Genomic DNA, 17,806 nt, shown 5'->3' on the forward strand with positions numbered 1-17,806 from the left:
AAAAAAAAAAGGAGGGGGTGCTTCGTGAGGCTTCTAGATTCCGCAAAACACCAAAGCAACATCCGCTGGGGTGGAGCGGGATGGTAAAATCAGCCTCCCAGCTTCCTCCCTTCGCACCGGGTCTCATTGTGCCGTATTTCACCTCAGCAGGTACATACTGCGGCGCATCCTCTGGCAAACTCGACTCGCTTTTCCGGGGAGTTTTGGGGGACTCTCCGAGTTTACTGATAAACACTTCCGGCCGAGTTTTAAATTTCCTTTCGCGTCACTTGATTTTTCTCCATAGTGATTCCTAAGATGTAACTAGGGTTGGAAGAAACCCAGGCGCTGCTGCCTCTGGGAGCGGGAGGCCGTAAGCGAAGTCATTCGAACCGACGGCTAAGTCCACGCCACCTCCGCCGGGATCCGAGGCCACGGCGGCGAAGACAAGACCAGTGTAGACTCCCGGCGCTCCCGTTCCCCGGCTCACCTCTACGCTGCCCGCGCGGCCGCCCGGCGCGCAGACGTGACGTCACAACGCATGGGCGGAGCCTCGGCGGGGCGGGGCGCCCGCGGTCTCGCGGAGGGGGCGGGGCGGGGCGGGGGCGGTGGCCCGGCAGGGCGCGCTCAGTCCCCGAGGTGCCGGCGTTTATAGCCCGCCCGCTGTGGAAGCGGCTGCGGCCGAGCGGCGTGCAGCGTCGCGATGTCGGGGCTGCCCACTAGCCTGGAGCAGCTGCGCCCAGAGCAGAGCACGCTGGAGGCGTCGCGCGCTCGCTTCGTGCTGGGGCTGGACGTGGGCAGCTCTATGATCCGCTGCCACGTCTATGACCGGACGGCGCGGGTCTGCGGCTCCAGCGCGCAGAAGGTGACAGGGGAGCGGGCGTCGGGGCGCAGGTGTGGGTCTCGCGGAACACGCGGGATCGATCCCGAGAGGCGAGCGGGCGGGTCCGCCCCTCCCAGCCTGGACGCGGCCACCTGCCGCACGGCGGGCCCGGGGACCTGAGTGGCGCGCCCGGACGGCCACATCGCGCATTCCCTCCGCCCGCGGGCTGCACCGCGGGCGCCCTTCCTGCCACGCTGAGCGCACCCGGCGGGTGTGTGACCCGCGCCGCTCGCGGGCTCTGTTTCCTGGAAGTCCCCTCTCCGGCCTTACCTGGGTGGGACTTGAGGTGATTCACTGTGCGGCACTGGGCAGGGTCCGTGTATCCAGCCAGAGGTGGTTTGTGATTTGCTTGCTTTTTCCTGTACTTCTTTGATAAACCTCCAATTCCGAGTTTATTTACATTAAACATTTTTAGGTCTTTGACAAAACTTAATTTATTGACTGTTTTTCGGTTGTCATCTTTATTAACTACTCCTGAAAGTGCTGCTTCCTTACATGAACAGCTGGTTTCCATGAATATTGAGGAATTGAGCAATTTTGAAAGTTGTGTTGTCATTATTATTATTATTTTCTTTTCAACTTTGAGAATTCATAAAAACATCTTTTTCCTGGGTTGAGAAACCTACGAAGTCATTGGTTGGCTGTTAGCAAAGCTTTGAACTATTGATTATTCTGTGCAGCAGCCAATAACTTGATATTCTTTTTTTTTCTGAATACTTTTTTATTTGTAGTTGGACACAATATCTTTATTTTATTTTTACGGGTTGCCAGGGATCAAACCCAATGCCTCACTCATGCCAGGCAAGCGCTGTACCACTGAGCCACAACTCTGGCTCAACAACTTGATATTCTCGTTCTCAATGCACCAGAAGTAATGTTTATTAGATATGGTTTTCTTATTTTCTCTTTTCAATACCTGCATCTTTTTGTGTTAGAAATGGTATGGAGCAATTCGTTTCCTCAACCATTTCCAACGGTATGGGATTATTTCTTTTTTCTCTGTGTCCACCTGTCTTCCCACTGTATTTTTTATCCCAGCAGCTGCCCAGGAGCCAGTCTACCTAGGATGCAAGTAAGTAGAGAGGGCTTTGAGAATTCGTTTTGAGGAAACATCAGACTTTCATTCAGATTTCAGTAAAAGGACAGGGAGCTGGGACTGCAGCAAATCCCTGATTCCTTCCCTGGCTAGCAGTGCAGGAATACCCCTTGGCCTCAACCCTGTCTCTACCCCAACCTGAAAGGACAGATGAAAGACAGACACTGTCCTTCAGTGACTGTACTCCTTATCTTATTATGAGCCTTTATCACAAACACAGTGATACTTTTTACATTCTCCCTTAGAATTCTAGACACAAAGTGCTTTTGTTTTAAGCAATGATTTTTTTTAAAAAATGGAGTATTTGGATCCAAAAGGAGAAACTTGTTAGAAAATGTGGTTTCACAGTTGCTATATAATTTGGGGCAAGTCATTGGTGTTTTAGAAATGAGGTTAAGAATCTCAAAGATGAATCAAAATTGCAGTGATTGAAGGAAGCTAGGGTGGTTTGCTCATACTCTAATCTGTGGAGAAGTTGTCTGCAAAAATATATGAGTAAATGAAAATATGAAAAATTTGTCCTCCAGGGACGAAGCAGTATTTTAGATGAAGGAATTTATAGCAATGTCTCTCCAACTTGAGGTGGAAGCTTTCAGTAGTATTTAACTATGGGTCTGGGACTGCTGAATTTGAAATAAGTAAAGCTAAGCGTTTAGAAACTTGTGTAGCAATTTGGCAAAGCAATTTTATGTCTGTTGTCTTTAATAATGAAACACTTGGGATTTTATTTTGTGTGTCTCATTTTCTAGGAACTTATTTTAATTGTATCTTAAAAATCATTGGCCCACAAGGCTGGGGGTGCAGCTCTCTGGTGAAGCACTTGCCTAGCCTGTGCAAGGCCCTGGGTTCTATCCCCAGCATTGCAGAAAAATAAAAATAAAAATACAAAAGCAGCATCTGGTCCTTTACTGCAGATAGTTTGAGTTCTTTGGGAAGATCTTGTCGGTCTACATTGCAAATTAGCCCCTGGTTTATTACTTCATGGGCACAGAATAAATAAATGAATTAAATAAATAATTAAATGAATTAAATAAATAATTAAAGTGTTAGGAATTCAGTTTACTTCATGAATTCTATGACTTAGACAAAAAAACTTGATTGTATCTGTTTTCTCCAGTGAAAAAAAATCACACCCATGCTACTATGATAGAAGGAATAGTAATAAAAACCTGAAAAGAGCTAACTCTTTGGAGACATGAATAAGATAGATAGTGTTGACCTTTTAGTGAAAATTGAAATCCCAGACATGAGGACTTACATTAGGAGGTTTGTACTAGACCTCTCAGAAGAATTCAGTTTTATTTCTTGTACACTCATATATTTTTAAAATTTTTAACAACAGAGATGCACTTTGGACTTTTTCATTAGTTTTTGTTTTCAGTTGTGCTGGGGAACAAACCCAGGTTATGCATTTTACTGCTGAGCTACATTGCCAGCCCAGAGAATTTGTATTCTTTTTTAAAGTATTTCTTCTAGACTCTTAAATATTGTTGTTAAATATTATATAAAATCGCACAGGTGCACATTTGATTTTGTTTTGAAAAATGTAGAAAATTAGGGCTGGGGTTGTGGCTCAGTGGCAGAGCACTTGCCTAGCATGTGTGAGGCACTGGGTTTTATTCTCAGCACCACATATAAATAAATAAAAAATAAAGATTCATCAACAACTAAAAAAATTTTTTTGTTTTGATATAGAAAATTTATCTTGTTCTCCAGTTGAGTATCATGCTGTTCTGAGAAGTTGGTAAGATAATGATTGGAAGAACAAGTTCAGGACAGAAGTTTCACTCCAGTGAGAACAGTGACATCTCCAATACTGTGTACTCATGGTACCCTCTTGGAAAATACACTGCTGGTTATCATTTTTTTGTTGTTGTTTGTAGTCAGAAGACGTTTTCTTCTTAACTTTGATTATATTCTCCATCTGATTTTGGTTTGGTTCTCCTAGAGAGGGACATATTTCACTCCTGTTACATGTTGGGGACTGCTATGGTTTGAGTTCCCAAGGGTTGTGTTGGGAGCTTGGCTCCCAGTAAGGCACTATTGGGAGCTGGTGAAACCTTAAAGACGTGAGACCTAGTGGGGAGTCCTTAGGTCACTGAGGGTGCTGTCCTCAGAGGAACCAAGGTGGTTCTTTTGGCTTTTGGGATCCTGGCAATTTCCTTTTCCCTGGCTTCCTGACTTGCTGTACGTTCTCTTTTTCTTGCATAAATCCTGCAGTGATGCCATGGCCATCTGCCATGATATAATGCAGCCAAGGGGGCCATCATCAGAGGACAAACTGAGGGAACCGGCAGATCTTGGACTTTCAGCCTCCTAAACTGTGAGCTAGTTGGGCATGGTGGTGCGCAGGCCTAGTAATCCCGGGAACTAAAGAGTCTGAGACAGGAGGATCACAAGTTCAGTGAGTTCAATGCCAGCCTCAGCAACCTAGCAAGACCCTGTTTCAAAATTAAAAATAAAAAGGGCTGGAGATATGGCTCAGGGGCAAGGTGTGCTTGGATTCAATCCCTAGTACTGCAAACAAAACAAAGCAGTGAGCTGCATAAACTTCTTTTCCTTATACATTACCCAACTTCGGGTATTTTATTATAGCAATGGAAAATGGACCAATGTAGAGATGCTGTGACCTGTCCAGGTTGGTGGAATTAGGTGAAGTGAGCCAGTGGGTCCATCATCAAGTCTGAAGATTTGTTGCCTGAAGCAGTGATACCACATTGAATTTTGGGGGATGAGAAAGTGTTGTTGTTGAACCATTATAATCTGTAGTCAGAAAACCCTTGGATGGAAATGACAGAAATATTTTAATGGAAGAGAAATAGATTTCATTAAATCTGTTACTGATGAGCTCACTGAATAATAATAGATTCTTTTTCCTACAGTACCTTAAGTCACCCTTCTGTTCCCCATGTTATTGTTCTTTGTGTTTATTTATTTCTTAAATGTTTAGAAATTTTCCTAAAATGATGCTTTTGTTCACTTTTTCAGTACCATGCCTTGCTCTAGCACTCAGCTGTATCTGTATCTGGTATTTGTTATATAGAACTCTGGGTTTAGCTACTCTAGAGAGTAAACTTCTTACTTTCTGCTAGGTTAGGGAGAGGCAGTGATTTGGCTGAGATCTTTAAAAAGACCTTGAATCAGTTTTGTATACGGCCCTATCTGGCATCTCAGCATTCAGAGGTATCTCTAATTTCTAGTGTTCAACTGTAAAATCTCTTCTCTGTTGATGGCCCTTGCTGTGATAATTTGCTTATATATTGATTCATTATTCCTCCCCCGCCCCGCACATACTACTGCACTGGTCTTGTTCACCTTTTATTTGAGGAATACCTGTGATGTCCTAGGCACTTCTGGATACTGGGGATGAAATGCACAGAAGAGACATGCTTCCTGCCCCCGAGTGCTCCATTCTGAGAAGTAGGGTAGAGATGATCTGACTCTGGGCAGCCTGGCCATTATGAGGAATAATGGTTTTACCCCAGAGTGTGGTAGGGTTGAGGGTGGGGTGGGTAGAACAGAGGTGCAGGTATTCTGAAGAGGGAGTAAGGTGTGGGCATTTTCTCCAGTAGGCTAAGTGTTGTACCACCTGCCCACTCATTGTTCATATTTTAAATATGTGTTAAAATATAGTCTGATCCTGTTTGCTTTCCTCTTCTGTTTGTCCTTGTGCCTTTGAAGTCCTTTTTTTTTTTTTTTTTTTTTAAGTATTAGGAATGGAACCCAGGTCTTTGACACATGGTATACAAGTGCTCTACTACTGAGCTACCACACCCTTAGCTTTAAGTCTTTTTAATTACTTTTTTTTCCCTTTTGTTATTACTGGGATGAATCCAAGGACAGTCTATCAATGAGCTGTACCCCCAGCCTTTAAAACATTTTTTTAAAAATTTTGCCAGGCATTGGGATGCACGCCTGTAATTCTAGCAGTGTAGGAGGCTGAGGCAGAAGGATCACAAATTCAAGGCCATCCTCAGCAATTTAGACCCTAAATTAGTGAGACTCTGTCTGAAAATTAAAAAAAAAAAAAAAAAAAAGGACTGGGGAAGGAGCTCAGTAGTAGAGTACCAAAAAAAGGAATTAAAAAAAATTTTTTGTTGTTGTCTTTTTTTTGGTACCAGGGATTGAACTCAGGGGCACTCGACCACTGAGCCACATCCCCAGCCCAGTTGTGTATTTTATTTAGAGATAGGGTCTCACTGAGTTGCTTAGCACCCTGCTTTTGCTGAAGCTGGCTTTGAACTCATGATTCTCTGCCTCAGCCTCCGGAGCCTTTGGGAGTACAGGCGTTCACCATCATGCCCTGCGTTTTTTATTTTTAAATTTTGAGACAGGGTCTCACTAAGATGCTGAAACTAACTGCAGACTTGTTATCCTCCTTCCTCAGCCACTTGAGTTGCTGGTGATTACAGGTGTGCACAACCATGCCCAGAAAGGAATTGGGATAAATACATATGTTCATGCCATCAAGTTGACTTAAACACATAGATTTTAAAAAAAATTTTTTTTTATTTTGTGGTGCTGGGGATTGAACCCAGGGCCTTGTATATGCAAGGCAAGCACTGTATTAACTGAGCTATCTCCCCAGCCCGAAACCCATAGACTTTTACAGTTTTTTTTTTTAATTAACAAAGTAAAATAGACTTTTTTTTAGTATGTAGTTTCTATGGATTTTAGCACATATATAGGAGTAACCCTCTAAACACCTTTCTGCTGCCTCTTTGAGGTCATATCTTCCTTCCAAACTGTACCCTTGGTAACCACTGATCTATTTTCTATGATGTAGTGTTGTTTTTTTGTGTGTGTATGTGGTACTCGGGATTGAATCCAGGGGTGCTTGCCTATTGATCTACTTCTTAACCCTTTTATTTTATTTTTGAGACAAGACAGGCTCTTGCTAAATTCCCTGGTCTGGCCTTGAACTTGATCCCTCCCCCCAGTTGCTGGGATCACAGGTGTGCTGTGAATAGTTTGTTGTTCTGTCTTTTTCAGATTGTCATTGTGAGTGGAATCATACAGTAGGTAGCCTTTTATGGCTGGCTTTATTCAGTATAATGCCTTTAAGATTTGTCTACGTTGTGAGTATTGATAGTTGGTTCATTTTATTTTTTATTTCTTTTATTTTTGGGAGGTACTGGGGATTGAACTCAGGGGCACTAGGCCACTGAGCCACATCCCCAGCCCTGTTTTGTATTTTATTTAGAGACAGGGTCTCACTGAGTTGCTTAGCACCTCGCTTTTGCTGAGGCTGGCTTTGAACTCAAAATCATTCTGCCTCAGTGTCCCGACTGCTGGGATTACAGGTGTCTGCCACCATGCCCGGCTTGTTTTATTATTTTTGAGAGGTTTCATTATATGGATGTTCCACATTCATGCACCTGTTGAAGTACATTTTGGATTGTTTGCAGTTTCTGGTGGTTATGACTAGAGTTGCTGTAAACATTTATGCACAGATTTTGATGGGAACATAAATTTTCATTTCTTCTGAGCACATACTCAGGAGTGGGATTGGTGAGTCATCTGGCAAGTAAAAGTTTATCTTATATAAGAAATTGCCAGGTTTTTCCAGAGTGGCTGTACCATTTTGCATTCTCTTCAGGAATGTAAAAGAGACAAATATTTCTCATATCCATTAGTACTTCACCTTTTTTAAAAAAATATTTTTAGTTGTAGATGGACACAAGACCTTATTTATTTATTTTTATGTGGTGCTAAAGATCAAACCCAGTGCCTCACACATGCTAGGCAAGCGCTCCACCACTGAGCTACAGCCGCAGACCCCATTAGTACTTATTATTGTTATTTTTCCCCCCTACAGTTACCCATAAGGAGTGGTAACTCACTGTGGTTTTAATTTCTCATTTCCTTAATAGCTATTGATGTTGAATGTCTTCATGTATATATTTGATATCCATATATTTTCTGTAGAGTGCGTGATCAAGTCTTTTAAGAACCATTTTTTAAGGGGGTTGTTTGCTTACTGTGTAGTTTTTTGTTTTTTTTTTTAATTTTTCAGTTGGACACAATATCTTTATTTTGTTTATTTATTTTCATGTGGTGCTGAGGATCGAACCCAGGGCCTCACATGTACTAGGTGAGTGTTCTACCGCTGAGCCACAACCCCAGCCCTGCTTACTGTGGAGTTTTGAGATTTCTTTCATATGTGTGTGTGTGAGTGTGTGTGTATTTTAGTTGTTGATGGACACAATGCCTTTATTTTATTTGTTTATTTTTATGTGGTGCCAGGGATCAAACTCATATGCTAGGCAAGCGCTCTACCACTGAGCCACAACTGTGGCCCTCTTTATGTGTTCTGGATGTGAGTCCTGGTGTTGGATGTGTGACTTGCCGATATTTTCTACTAGGCTATACTTTGTCATTTCATTTTCTTTTTTTAAGTTGTCTTTTTATTTTCTTAAGTGTCTTTCTCAGAGTAAATATTTTGAACTTTGATTAAAGTCCATTTTGTCCTTTTTTTGTTTGCTTTATGAATTGTCCGACTGGTGTCCTAAGAATTCTTTGCTTAGCTCAAAGCATAAGGAGTTTCTCCTATGTTCTCTTCTAAACATTTTATAATTTTAGGTTTTACATTTAGATCTTGATCCATTTTGAGTTAACTTCAGGTTGAAGTTGATTTTTTTGCATATGAATGTCCAGTTGTTCAATATCACTTGTTGAACATCATTTTCTCCATTAAATTGTCTTCACTCTTTTGTAAAATTCCAGTTGGCCATATTTGTGTGGTTCTATTTCTGGACTCTGTTCTCTTCTTTTGATCTATTTGTCCATTCTATGCCAGTAGCACAGTTTTGATCATTGTAGCTTTATAGGAAGTCTTGCAATTGAATAGCATGATCTCTCTAAGTTTATTCTTTAATATTATTTTTACATTTATCTTTTAGTTGTAGGTGGACACAGTACCTTTATTTTATTTTTATGTCATGTTGAGGATCGAACCCAGTGTCTCACACATGCTAGGCGAATGTTCTACCCCTGAGCCATAACCCCAGCCCCTAAGTTTATTCTTTTTCAACATTGTTTTGACAATTTTAGTTCTTTTGCCTTTACATATAAATTTTAAAATCATCTTGCACATATATACATCTCCATTCTACTGGGGTTTTGATATAGAATTCTAAGATTCTTTTTCACTTAGTACATTAAAAATGTAGTTTTGAGCATGTAATGCATCTGCTTTCAAACTTTTTTCCTTGTTTTTAGTTTTGTGCATTTTAATTATGATGTATCTGAAGGTATAGTGCCTTAGACTTTGGTAGAGATTTCTAAGGCTTTTGTGAACTCCAGGCACTTTCAGCACTGTTATTTCCCTGAAGTCACTTTTCTCTCTACGATGAATCCTTTTCTTCTTCAGAGACCATGGTTATACAATAATAATTAAACCTTCTGCAATTGTCCCACATATCCTGTGGTTTTATTTTTCTCTAATCGTTCTTCTTTCTCATGTTTACATTACATATTTACTATTTTTTTATATTTCTTTTTTAGTTGAAGTTGGACACAATACCTTTATTTGTTTTTATGTGGTGCTGAGGATTGAACCCAGCACCTCACGCTTGCTAGAAGAGCTCGCTACCACTGAGCCACAATGCCAGCCCACATATTTACTATTGATCTATCTTCAAGTATTGACTTTCTTTTGTTATCTCCATTCTGCTATTGAGCCCATTCTGTGAGTTTTTAATTTTTATCATATAAGTATTTATTTATTTTTGGTGGTGCTGGGGATTGGGCTTGTGCCCAGCCCTAATTTTTAAATATTATGTTAAAAGACTGGGTCTTATGTAAATCTTACGAAAAATGCTAATGTTTCTTTCATCAGGCAGTTATTGGGTTCAGACTTAGTTCTGATCAGCCTTCTATGCATTATGCATTCAGCAGTACTTGTGTTTCCTAAATCTTGGTAGTACTTTTCAGATTTGCCTTGGATATATGCACAGCCTAGTGACTCAGGCAGTTGTCTGGCCCTTAGTTTTGTTCTTAATGTCTTTGGTATACTGTTCAGAACTACATCCATGCAACATGCAAGTACAGCTTCCATGTGAGCCTAGGAGTTTGTTTACAACTTTCTATGATGTTTTTCCCAAGCTCATCTCTCTCTGAGATTTCCGTATATATATATATATATATATATATATATATATATATTTTTTTTTTTTTTTTTTTTTTTTTTTTTTGGTCCTGGGTATTGAACCCAGGGTCTCAAGCATGCTAGGCAAGAACACTACCACTGGGCTACATCACCACATATTTAAATTTTTTATTTTGAGATAGGGTCTCTCTAAATTGCTCAGGCTGATCTTAAACTTGGGATTCTCCTGCCTCAGCCTCCAGAGTAGCTGGGATTACAGGTGTTTGTGCAACTACTATTTTTTTTTTTTTATAATTCCCTGAGCCTCACTTTTGGTCTTTAGCCTGAAATTTGGATCTTTTGTTACCTCATTTTTCTGGATGCATCTGAGGCAACAGGGGCCCAGAGAGATAAAGAAAGCCACAGGGGTTTACCTCCTGGTCTCAGGACTGCCTTCTCTGATTAGGAAGGAAGTTTTCCCTTCCTCAGTGTGTAGATGCTTGTTGAATCCTACTGATAACCACTATTACTGCTGCAGCCACACTTCAGGCCAGCCTGGGTGTGAAAGTAGGGAGTCTTGGAGGAAAAAGAGAAAAAGGCAGAGGGGGATCACTATGTTCCCTCTGAGTGTTGGGGGTTCCCCTTCTGGTTCTATGAGTTCAAACAACAGAGCTTTGCCTGGAACCCAATTTAGTTTTTAGAGTACTAGTTCAGGGGAAGTCAGAAAAATGGGAAGTTCCCTTCCAGTCTAATAGTACTAAAAAGAAGTGTATGTGTATGTCGGGGGTGGGGGTGAGGTTCTGGGGACCAAACTCAGTCCTCCTTTGTGCTATTGGTACACAAGTTCTTGTCTAGTTCCCCAGTGCACCTGCTACTAAATACTATTTAAGAGTCCAAGAAGCTGCCTGTGTATTCTCTAGGGTTATATTTGTACATAGTAGAAGAAACAGGATGGAGTACACTTTTACTCATTATAATCTGAACTGGAACTCAGTTCTTTTTAAATTTGTTTTTTAACCTTTTAGAAGTCTGACTTTTGTCTTATTATAAAATACCTTCATTGTAGAAAACTTGAAAAATAAAAGTAAGATAAAAGAAGATGAAATCTCTATAAACTCATGAACTACTGCTATTTTGGTGTTACCATATAGTCTTTTTAATTTCCTACATGTATTTTTTTTTCTGCTTTTTTGGGGGAGGTGCTTGGGATCAAATCTAGGGCCTTACACATGCTAAGTCTACACTCTACCCCTGGTTTTCACCCCCAGCCCCTCAGTTTTAACAATAAAAATTAACTAGATAAATAATGTTAATTATTTTAACCAGTAGTTCCAACGCCCAGTTACTGTCGACTCAATCTCATTATTTTTAATTAAATTTTCTCTTTTCTTAAATAGGTAAAAAACCTTTATCCTCGAGTTGGCTGGGTTGAAATTGATCCTGACATTCTCTGGACTCAATTTGTTGCTGTAATAAAAGATGCTATCAAAGGTAATAGGATTAATAAAAATAACAATGGCCTCTATGGTATATTTTGATTGTAATAAGAGTTTTCCTCAGGGATTTTATTAAGAGTTTTCTGAGGATTCTGTAGAATTTGTTGTTATAATATACATGTAGTATTTTATTAGGGGTCACAGTTTCCCTATATTTTTGGGGGGTGATTTGTGGTTCACAGCAAACCACTTCAATAAGGAAAAGTAACAGCAACCATGTCCCCCCATTTGTCTGTTCAGCTGTAATTTAAATGAATGTTTATCTTCTTTCATCCTGCTTGTACCTAGGACTGACTTGATTTCCTGATGCTTATAGAATACTATTGGGTTATAAACAGTTACCATGTACTGAGTTCGCAACTGTTCAAAACTTACTTCATTGTAAAGTAAGTTTTCCTTCTGTGGTCAGTTGATGTGGTCTTCTAACCACAGCCATGGACTAAAAATCTTAGCTCTTTAAGAGTGTTATTAGGGCTAGGGATATAGCTCAGTTGGTAGAGTGCTTGCCTCCCATGCACAAGGCCCTGGGTTCAATCTCCAGCACAAAAAGAAAAAAATAAAGAAAAATGTTTTCAGTGCAACTGTGTTCAGTAACATTGCAGAAGATGACTTATAGATTATAGAAAGTATTTTATGTCATTTTTCAAGCCTGAATTGCTTCTCCCCCTTATTTTAATTTGTAGTATTTCAAAACTTATTAAAAAGTTGCAAGAATAAGGAATGGGAAGCTAGCTCATAGTAGTAGAGCATGGTAGAGCATGCATGAGGCCCTGAGTTTCTTCCCCAGCACAGTAAAGAAACAAACAAACAAAAAACGTTTCAACAATAATAGAACAAACATTGGTATACCCTTCTCCCAGATTTAAACAATTCTCCACAAATATTTTTTCCTGAAATATTTGAGGGTTATTTGTGGTGTAATCTGTCACATCTAAACACTGTAGCATCATCTCCAAAGAAAAGCCATGTCCTCATGTGTATGCACAGTGCAGTTATCACACTTAGGAAATTAGTAAATACCTTACTACAGTATTTAACAATATTTAGCATTCATAGTGTCCTCTAGTATTTAGTCTTCAGTATTCTCTTATCTCAGTAAAAAAATAATAATAACTTTTTCTTTGTCTAGATTGCAAAGATGAGGCTTTGCAAATAGCTGTTAGTCTGTTTAGTCTACTTTAATCTATAGCAGGTTCTTTATGACATCGACAGTTTCAAAAGCACAGGCGAAGCCTGGCACAATGGTGCGCTCCTGTAATCCTAGCAGCTTGGGAGGCTGAGGAAGGAGGATCTTGAGTTCAAAGCCAGCCTCAACAAAAGTGAGGCACAAAGCAACTCAGTGAGACCCTGTCTCTAGATAAAATACAAAATAGGGCTGAGGATGTGAGGATGTGACTCTGGTCGAGTGCCCCTGAGTTCAATCCTCAGTATTCAAAAAAGAAAGCAAGCAAGCACAGGCCAGTTTAGCAAGCTGCCCCTCATTTGGGGGTTGTCTTATTATTTTCTCATCATGAGATTCAGGTTGAATATTTTTGTAAGGAATACTATGTATGGTGTGATAATTTTCCTCAGAGCTCAAATTGAAGTTGGCCAAAATTTTCCCAGTGGGGTAAACTGATGTTTTAAAAGAAAGTTACAGGTGCATACTTGTATCCTAGTGACTCTAGAGGCTGAGACTGAAGGATCGCAAGTTTGAGGCCAGCCTTGGCAATTTAATGGAGCCCTAAGCAACTTAGTGAGACCCTGTCTCAAAATAAAAAAACAAAAAGGGTTGGGGTGTGGCTCAGTGGTAAAAGCTCCTCTGGGTTCAATCCCTGGTTCAAAAAAAATTATAAAAATCACTTGGTATTACTATATTTTAGGAAATTTGGATTTTAAAAACATGTTTTTATTTACATCCTTAATTTCTATTTGTATTGAAAACATATTCTCAGCTTTAATAATTATTTACCTTTATCTCCATCAATCATCTTATGTTGTGATTGATCACCACCTAGGTTAAATTTCAATTTTTTAGTGTTATCAGGAAGAAGAACATACTACCTGAGTTACTTTGAATACATTTTTCTTTTTCTAACGTTTAAAGCTATTTTGTTAGGCTATGTCTTTTTCCTTTTAAATTAAAAAAAAAAAAACTACAAAATCATCCAGGTAGTGCTTTATTTATTAGTTCTAATTGTTTCGTTAAAATGCTAAGCCCAGTTGGGCATGGCCACACACATGCCTGTAATCCTAGAACTCCCTCCCCCACAAAGTGCTAAACCCAAGAGTTTTCCTTAAAGATTATATTGAATAATTTATTTTCCATGCAGTAATATGGTCAAGTAAACATCACTGGCTTTTAAACATGTGTTTCACTGGTCTTCACCTGCAGCTGCAGGAGCACAGACGAACCAGATTGTTGGTCTTGGTATATCCACACAGAGAGCGACTTTCATTACGTGGAACAGGTGAGTGCTTTGTGTGATAAGCACTGTATTGTGGGTTCCTGCTTCAGTGCTTAAGCAGCTGCAAAACCTGTTTGGGGTATTTTGGTGAATTGAGATGAGCTTACTTTCTGGCTTGCAGGCTACTCACTTGGTCTTGGGCTTTACTTATGTAAAATAACAATAAAGAGCTTCTTGTCATGAAATTCTCCTCCTCTTTTTGGATGTTAACTTCCAAAGGAGTGGATTGAAGATCTAAAAAATTATGTTATTCCTAGAGAGAGTCAGGGAATTTAACAATCTTTTGTTGTTGTTATTGTTCTGGGGATTGAACCCAGGGGCACATAACTACTGAGCCACATTCCTCCCCAGCCGTTTTTATTTTTCATTTTGAAACAGGGTCTCCTTTAAGTTACTTAGGGCCTTGCTAAGTTGCTGAGGCTGGCTCAAACTTGCAGTCCTGCCTCAGTGTCCCAAGTTGCTGGGGTTATAGCCATGCACCACCGCACCTGGCAACCCAGAAAATTCCAATATTGTGCTTATAGTTTAAATTTTCAGACTACTCCTAATTTACTATGTAGGTACCAAGCATCCGAGGCATATGCAGATTAGACATAATTATGGTATTTAATAGCAACCATAGCGTGAACACCTGTGATACTCCAAGTTTCATTATCTTTATAACAAACCTGTTATTTAGGTATTGTGTCTGTTTTTACAGAGACAGAAACTGAAACTCAAAGAAATAAGGAGATTGTTCAAAATTACTCAGTAAATAGAGCCAAGATTCCAAATTATCTTTTTGGGTTTTTTGTCTTATTTTATTTTTGCAGTGCTGGAGATGTAACCCACGGCTTCATGCTTGCTAGCCAAGTACTCTAACATCAAGCCAAGCCTCTAGCCCAGCATGTGTTGTTTTTTGGGGGGCAGAGGTTTGGGTACCAGGGATTGAACCAAGGAGCCCTTAACATCCCCAGCCCTTTTTGATTTTTATTTTGCAACAGGGTCTCATTAAGTTGTCCAAGTCCTCCCTGAATTGCTGAGCTGGCCTTGAATTTGGGATCCTCTTGCCTCAGCCACTGAAGTTGCTGGGATTACAGTTGTATGCCACTGTGCCCAGCCAGTGTGAGTTTTTTTTAAGGGAGAAAAAAAACCCAACCCTGTAAAATTTGTCTTTATTACAAAGCACTAGACTCCAAAGTATATGTTGAACTTGGGCCTTGAGAAATATAAGTAGGAGGAGGAAAATCCCTGCGAATCTGAAAAATATAATTGGGGTGAATTCATACAAACTTACCTCTGCTCCAGCAGTACTGAGGATTGGATCCAGGGGTGCTCTACCACTGAGCTATACTCCTGACCCATTTTATTTTTTATTTTGAGACAGCGTCTTGCTAATTTGCTAAGGCTGATCTTGAATTTGGGATCCTGCAGCCTCAGCTTCCTGAGTAGCTGGGATTACAGGTGGGAGTACAGGGCAGCACCTAGCTAGGACATGGTTTCTGATTTAGTGTTAGGCAAGAGGAAGAAATTTGAATTTAGCAATATTTCTGGCCTTGATATTTTGGAGAGTGTGATAAAAATCACAGAGAATACAAGAAGAGGGCTGGGGTTGTGTCTCAGAGGTAGAGCACTTGCCTAGCATGTGTGAGTCACTGGGTTCGATCCTTACCACCACATAAAAATAAAGATATTATATCCACCTATAATTAAAAAAATAAATAAATAAATATATATTTTTTAAAAAGAGGAGGCTGGGGATATAGCTCAGTTGGTAGAGTGTTTGTCTCGCAAGCGCAAGGCCCTGGGTTCAATCCCCAGCACAAAAAAAAGAGAGAGAGAGAGAACACAAGAAGAGGAACAGGTTGGGTTTGGGGAGAGTAGGTTAAAGAGAAGATGATAAAGTGTTTGGTTTTGGATGTCTGAATGTGGAGATATGATGGAGGTGTCTGGAACATTGGCGTCTTTAGGGTGAGGCACAGCAGATCTCCATATAGGTACTTTCTGTTTCGAGGCACGGTGTGTCTGAGGTTGATACCTTCATCTGCAGTCCCCCTGTGCCTGCCCTCCAGTGCCTTGAATATGGTGAGTCTTTAATAGTAATATATCATCAGATGAAGTGATGAATGAATTCAAGTTATCTGTGTAGATTTAATCAATGGCACTGTGGAAGTCTAGGGACAGGAAGTTCTTTCTTGTGGAAACTGTTCCATGGCATGCAGATGTTTGGCTGCTTTCCTGGTCTCTGTGAGATGCCAGTAAGCACCCCCACTCCCATCCTATTTTAACAACCACATGCAAAATCATGCTCAATTGAGAACTGCTGGTGCATATGAAGTCTAGACAAGTGGATTTATCTGGTAGGATTATTTGGAGAGAAGAGAAGCAGGCTGAGGATTTGGGCTATGACCCCTTCCTCCAGAATCAAAAGGAAATCAGGAAAGAAAAAGCTGGCAAAGCAGGATCAAAGCCAGGCTGAGAAGGGGATGATAAGGTCATGGAGGCAAGAGAGTGTTTCCAGGAAGGGAGCTGTTTGGAAGTGTCACATTTGGTTGGATTTGGTGATAAGGTCATGGGCCCCCCAGAGTGCTTTCGTCAGGATCTGGTACCTCTCATTCAAGATAGGAGTTTTAGGAATACACTTGTTGGGCAGCAGTAGGACCATACCTTGTTTTTAGAAAAGATATAAGAATCAGATTCCAAGCAGTCTGCTTCCCTTATTGGTATTGCTATTTTTCTTTGTAGAGGGAACAAGTTTTCTTCCTAGATCAATTATGTGAGTTTCTTTTCTTGGCTTTTTTTTTTTTCTTTTTTGAAATATTTGTATTCTTCTGTGAGTTTTAGAAACACTCTTTGCTTGTAGAAAACTGTAATGCAGATTTTTTTTAAGATAGATGCAAGGCCCCTTTCTTCTTTACCCTAAAATAATGGAGGCTTATTCTGCTCATTGGGCCTGAGTGAGCTGCTGTGGTGCATGATGCTGGCAGGTTCCAGAAGCTTGAAGTACGCCTTGTTCCTCTGTGGGAAGGGAGACAGACCAGACCCTCTGGAACAATCTATTGTTTGCTCCAGTCCAGCCAGTGCCCCTCCTCCCCCCTCGTTGTTTGCCTTTTTCCTATGAGCAGGATATATCCCTGTCCTCATGGCCATACAAACACTGTTTTCCATATGCTTGCTATCAGGAAGTATAAAACTTAGAACTTTCTTACTATTTTTCTCCTTGTTTTTTCCCCCTGTAAGAGACCGGGAAACTCAATGTTGTTAATTTTTTTTTTTTCAGTCCTTGAGTTTTCTTCATATTCTTTGGATTTAACTTCTTTTTTTTTTTCCTTCAATATAATCAGTGGTGTGTTTAGCTGACTTTCTAAAATAACTCCAAATATATGACCTCTGTTTTGATTTTTTAAAAATTTCTTTTGTTTTACAAAATCACTAGCTATTTGTTTCTTGCGTCGCTGTGTCTCTCAGGGAGACTTCTGCCAACTAACCTCAGATCAGGGTGTGTGCCAATCAGTAACATAAACTGCGTGAGTCGTGCCAGTGAGCGGGGACCCTCCGTAACTGTTGGGAGGTTCCCAGGGAGTGACTCGCTGTGGTGCTGCTGAACTGAATACAAAGCTGAGTAGGAGTGCCAGCCCCCAAGTAAGTCTCCTTACTCAAGTTTTATTCCATGATCTTGCCACATGAAATATGTCTTTCATTGTAGCATTTAATATTTATGTTAATGGCTCTTGCCACTTATTTATGACACAAAATATATAAGAGCCACAGAATGGTATAACGTGTTGGAAGGGCTTAAGACAGTTTCATTATAACATTACCATTTATGCTCTTCTT

General features: G+C 40.3%; 1 protein-coding gene across 1 annotated transcript in view; it reads left to right on the forward strand.

Annotated features, from left to right (window-relative positions):
• The first annotated feature begins 599 nt into the window (after window positions 1–599).
• Gk5 (glycerol kinase 5) overlaps window positions 600–17,806 on the forward strand; it is a 77,858-nt gene continuing 60,651 nt past the window's right edge. Inside the window, exons 1-3 of the mRNA XM_046431746.2 lie at window positions 600–844; window positions 11,445–11,538; window positions 13,918–13,993. Of these exons, the coding sequence (XP_046287702.1) occupies window positions 683–844; window positions 11,445–11,538; window positions 13,918–13,993 (332 nt within the window). The 5' untranslated portion in view covers window positions 600–682. The remainder of the gene's footprint in view (window positions 845–11,444; window positions 11,539–13,917; window positions 13,994–17,806) is intronic.

This window comes from Marmota monax, unplaced genomic scaffold (assembly GCF_021218885.2).
Source record: "Marmota monax isolate L192 unplaced genomic scaffold, Marmota_monax_Labrador192_F-V1.1 WCK01_AAM20220418_F8-fsc00022, whole genome shotgun sequence".
Lineage (NCBI taxonomy): Eukaryota > Metazoa > Chordata > Mammalia > Rodentia > Sciuridae > Marmota > Marmota monax.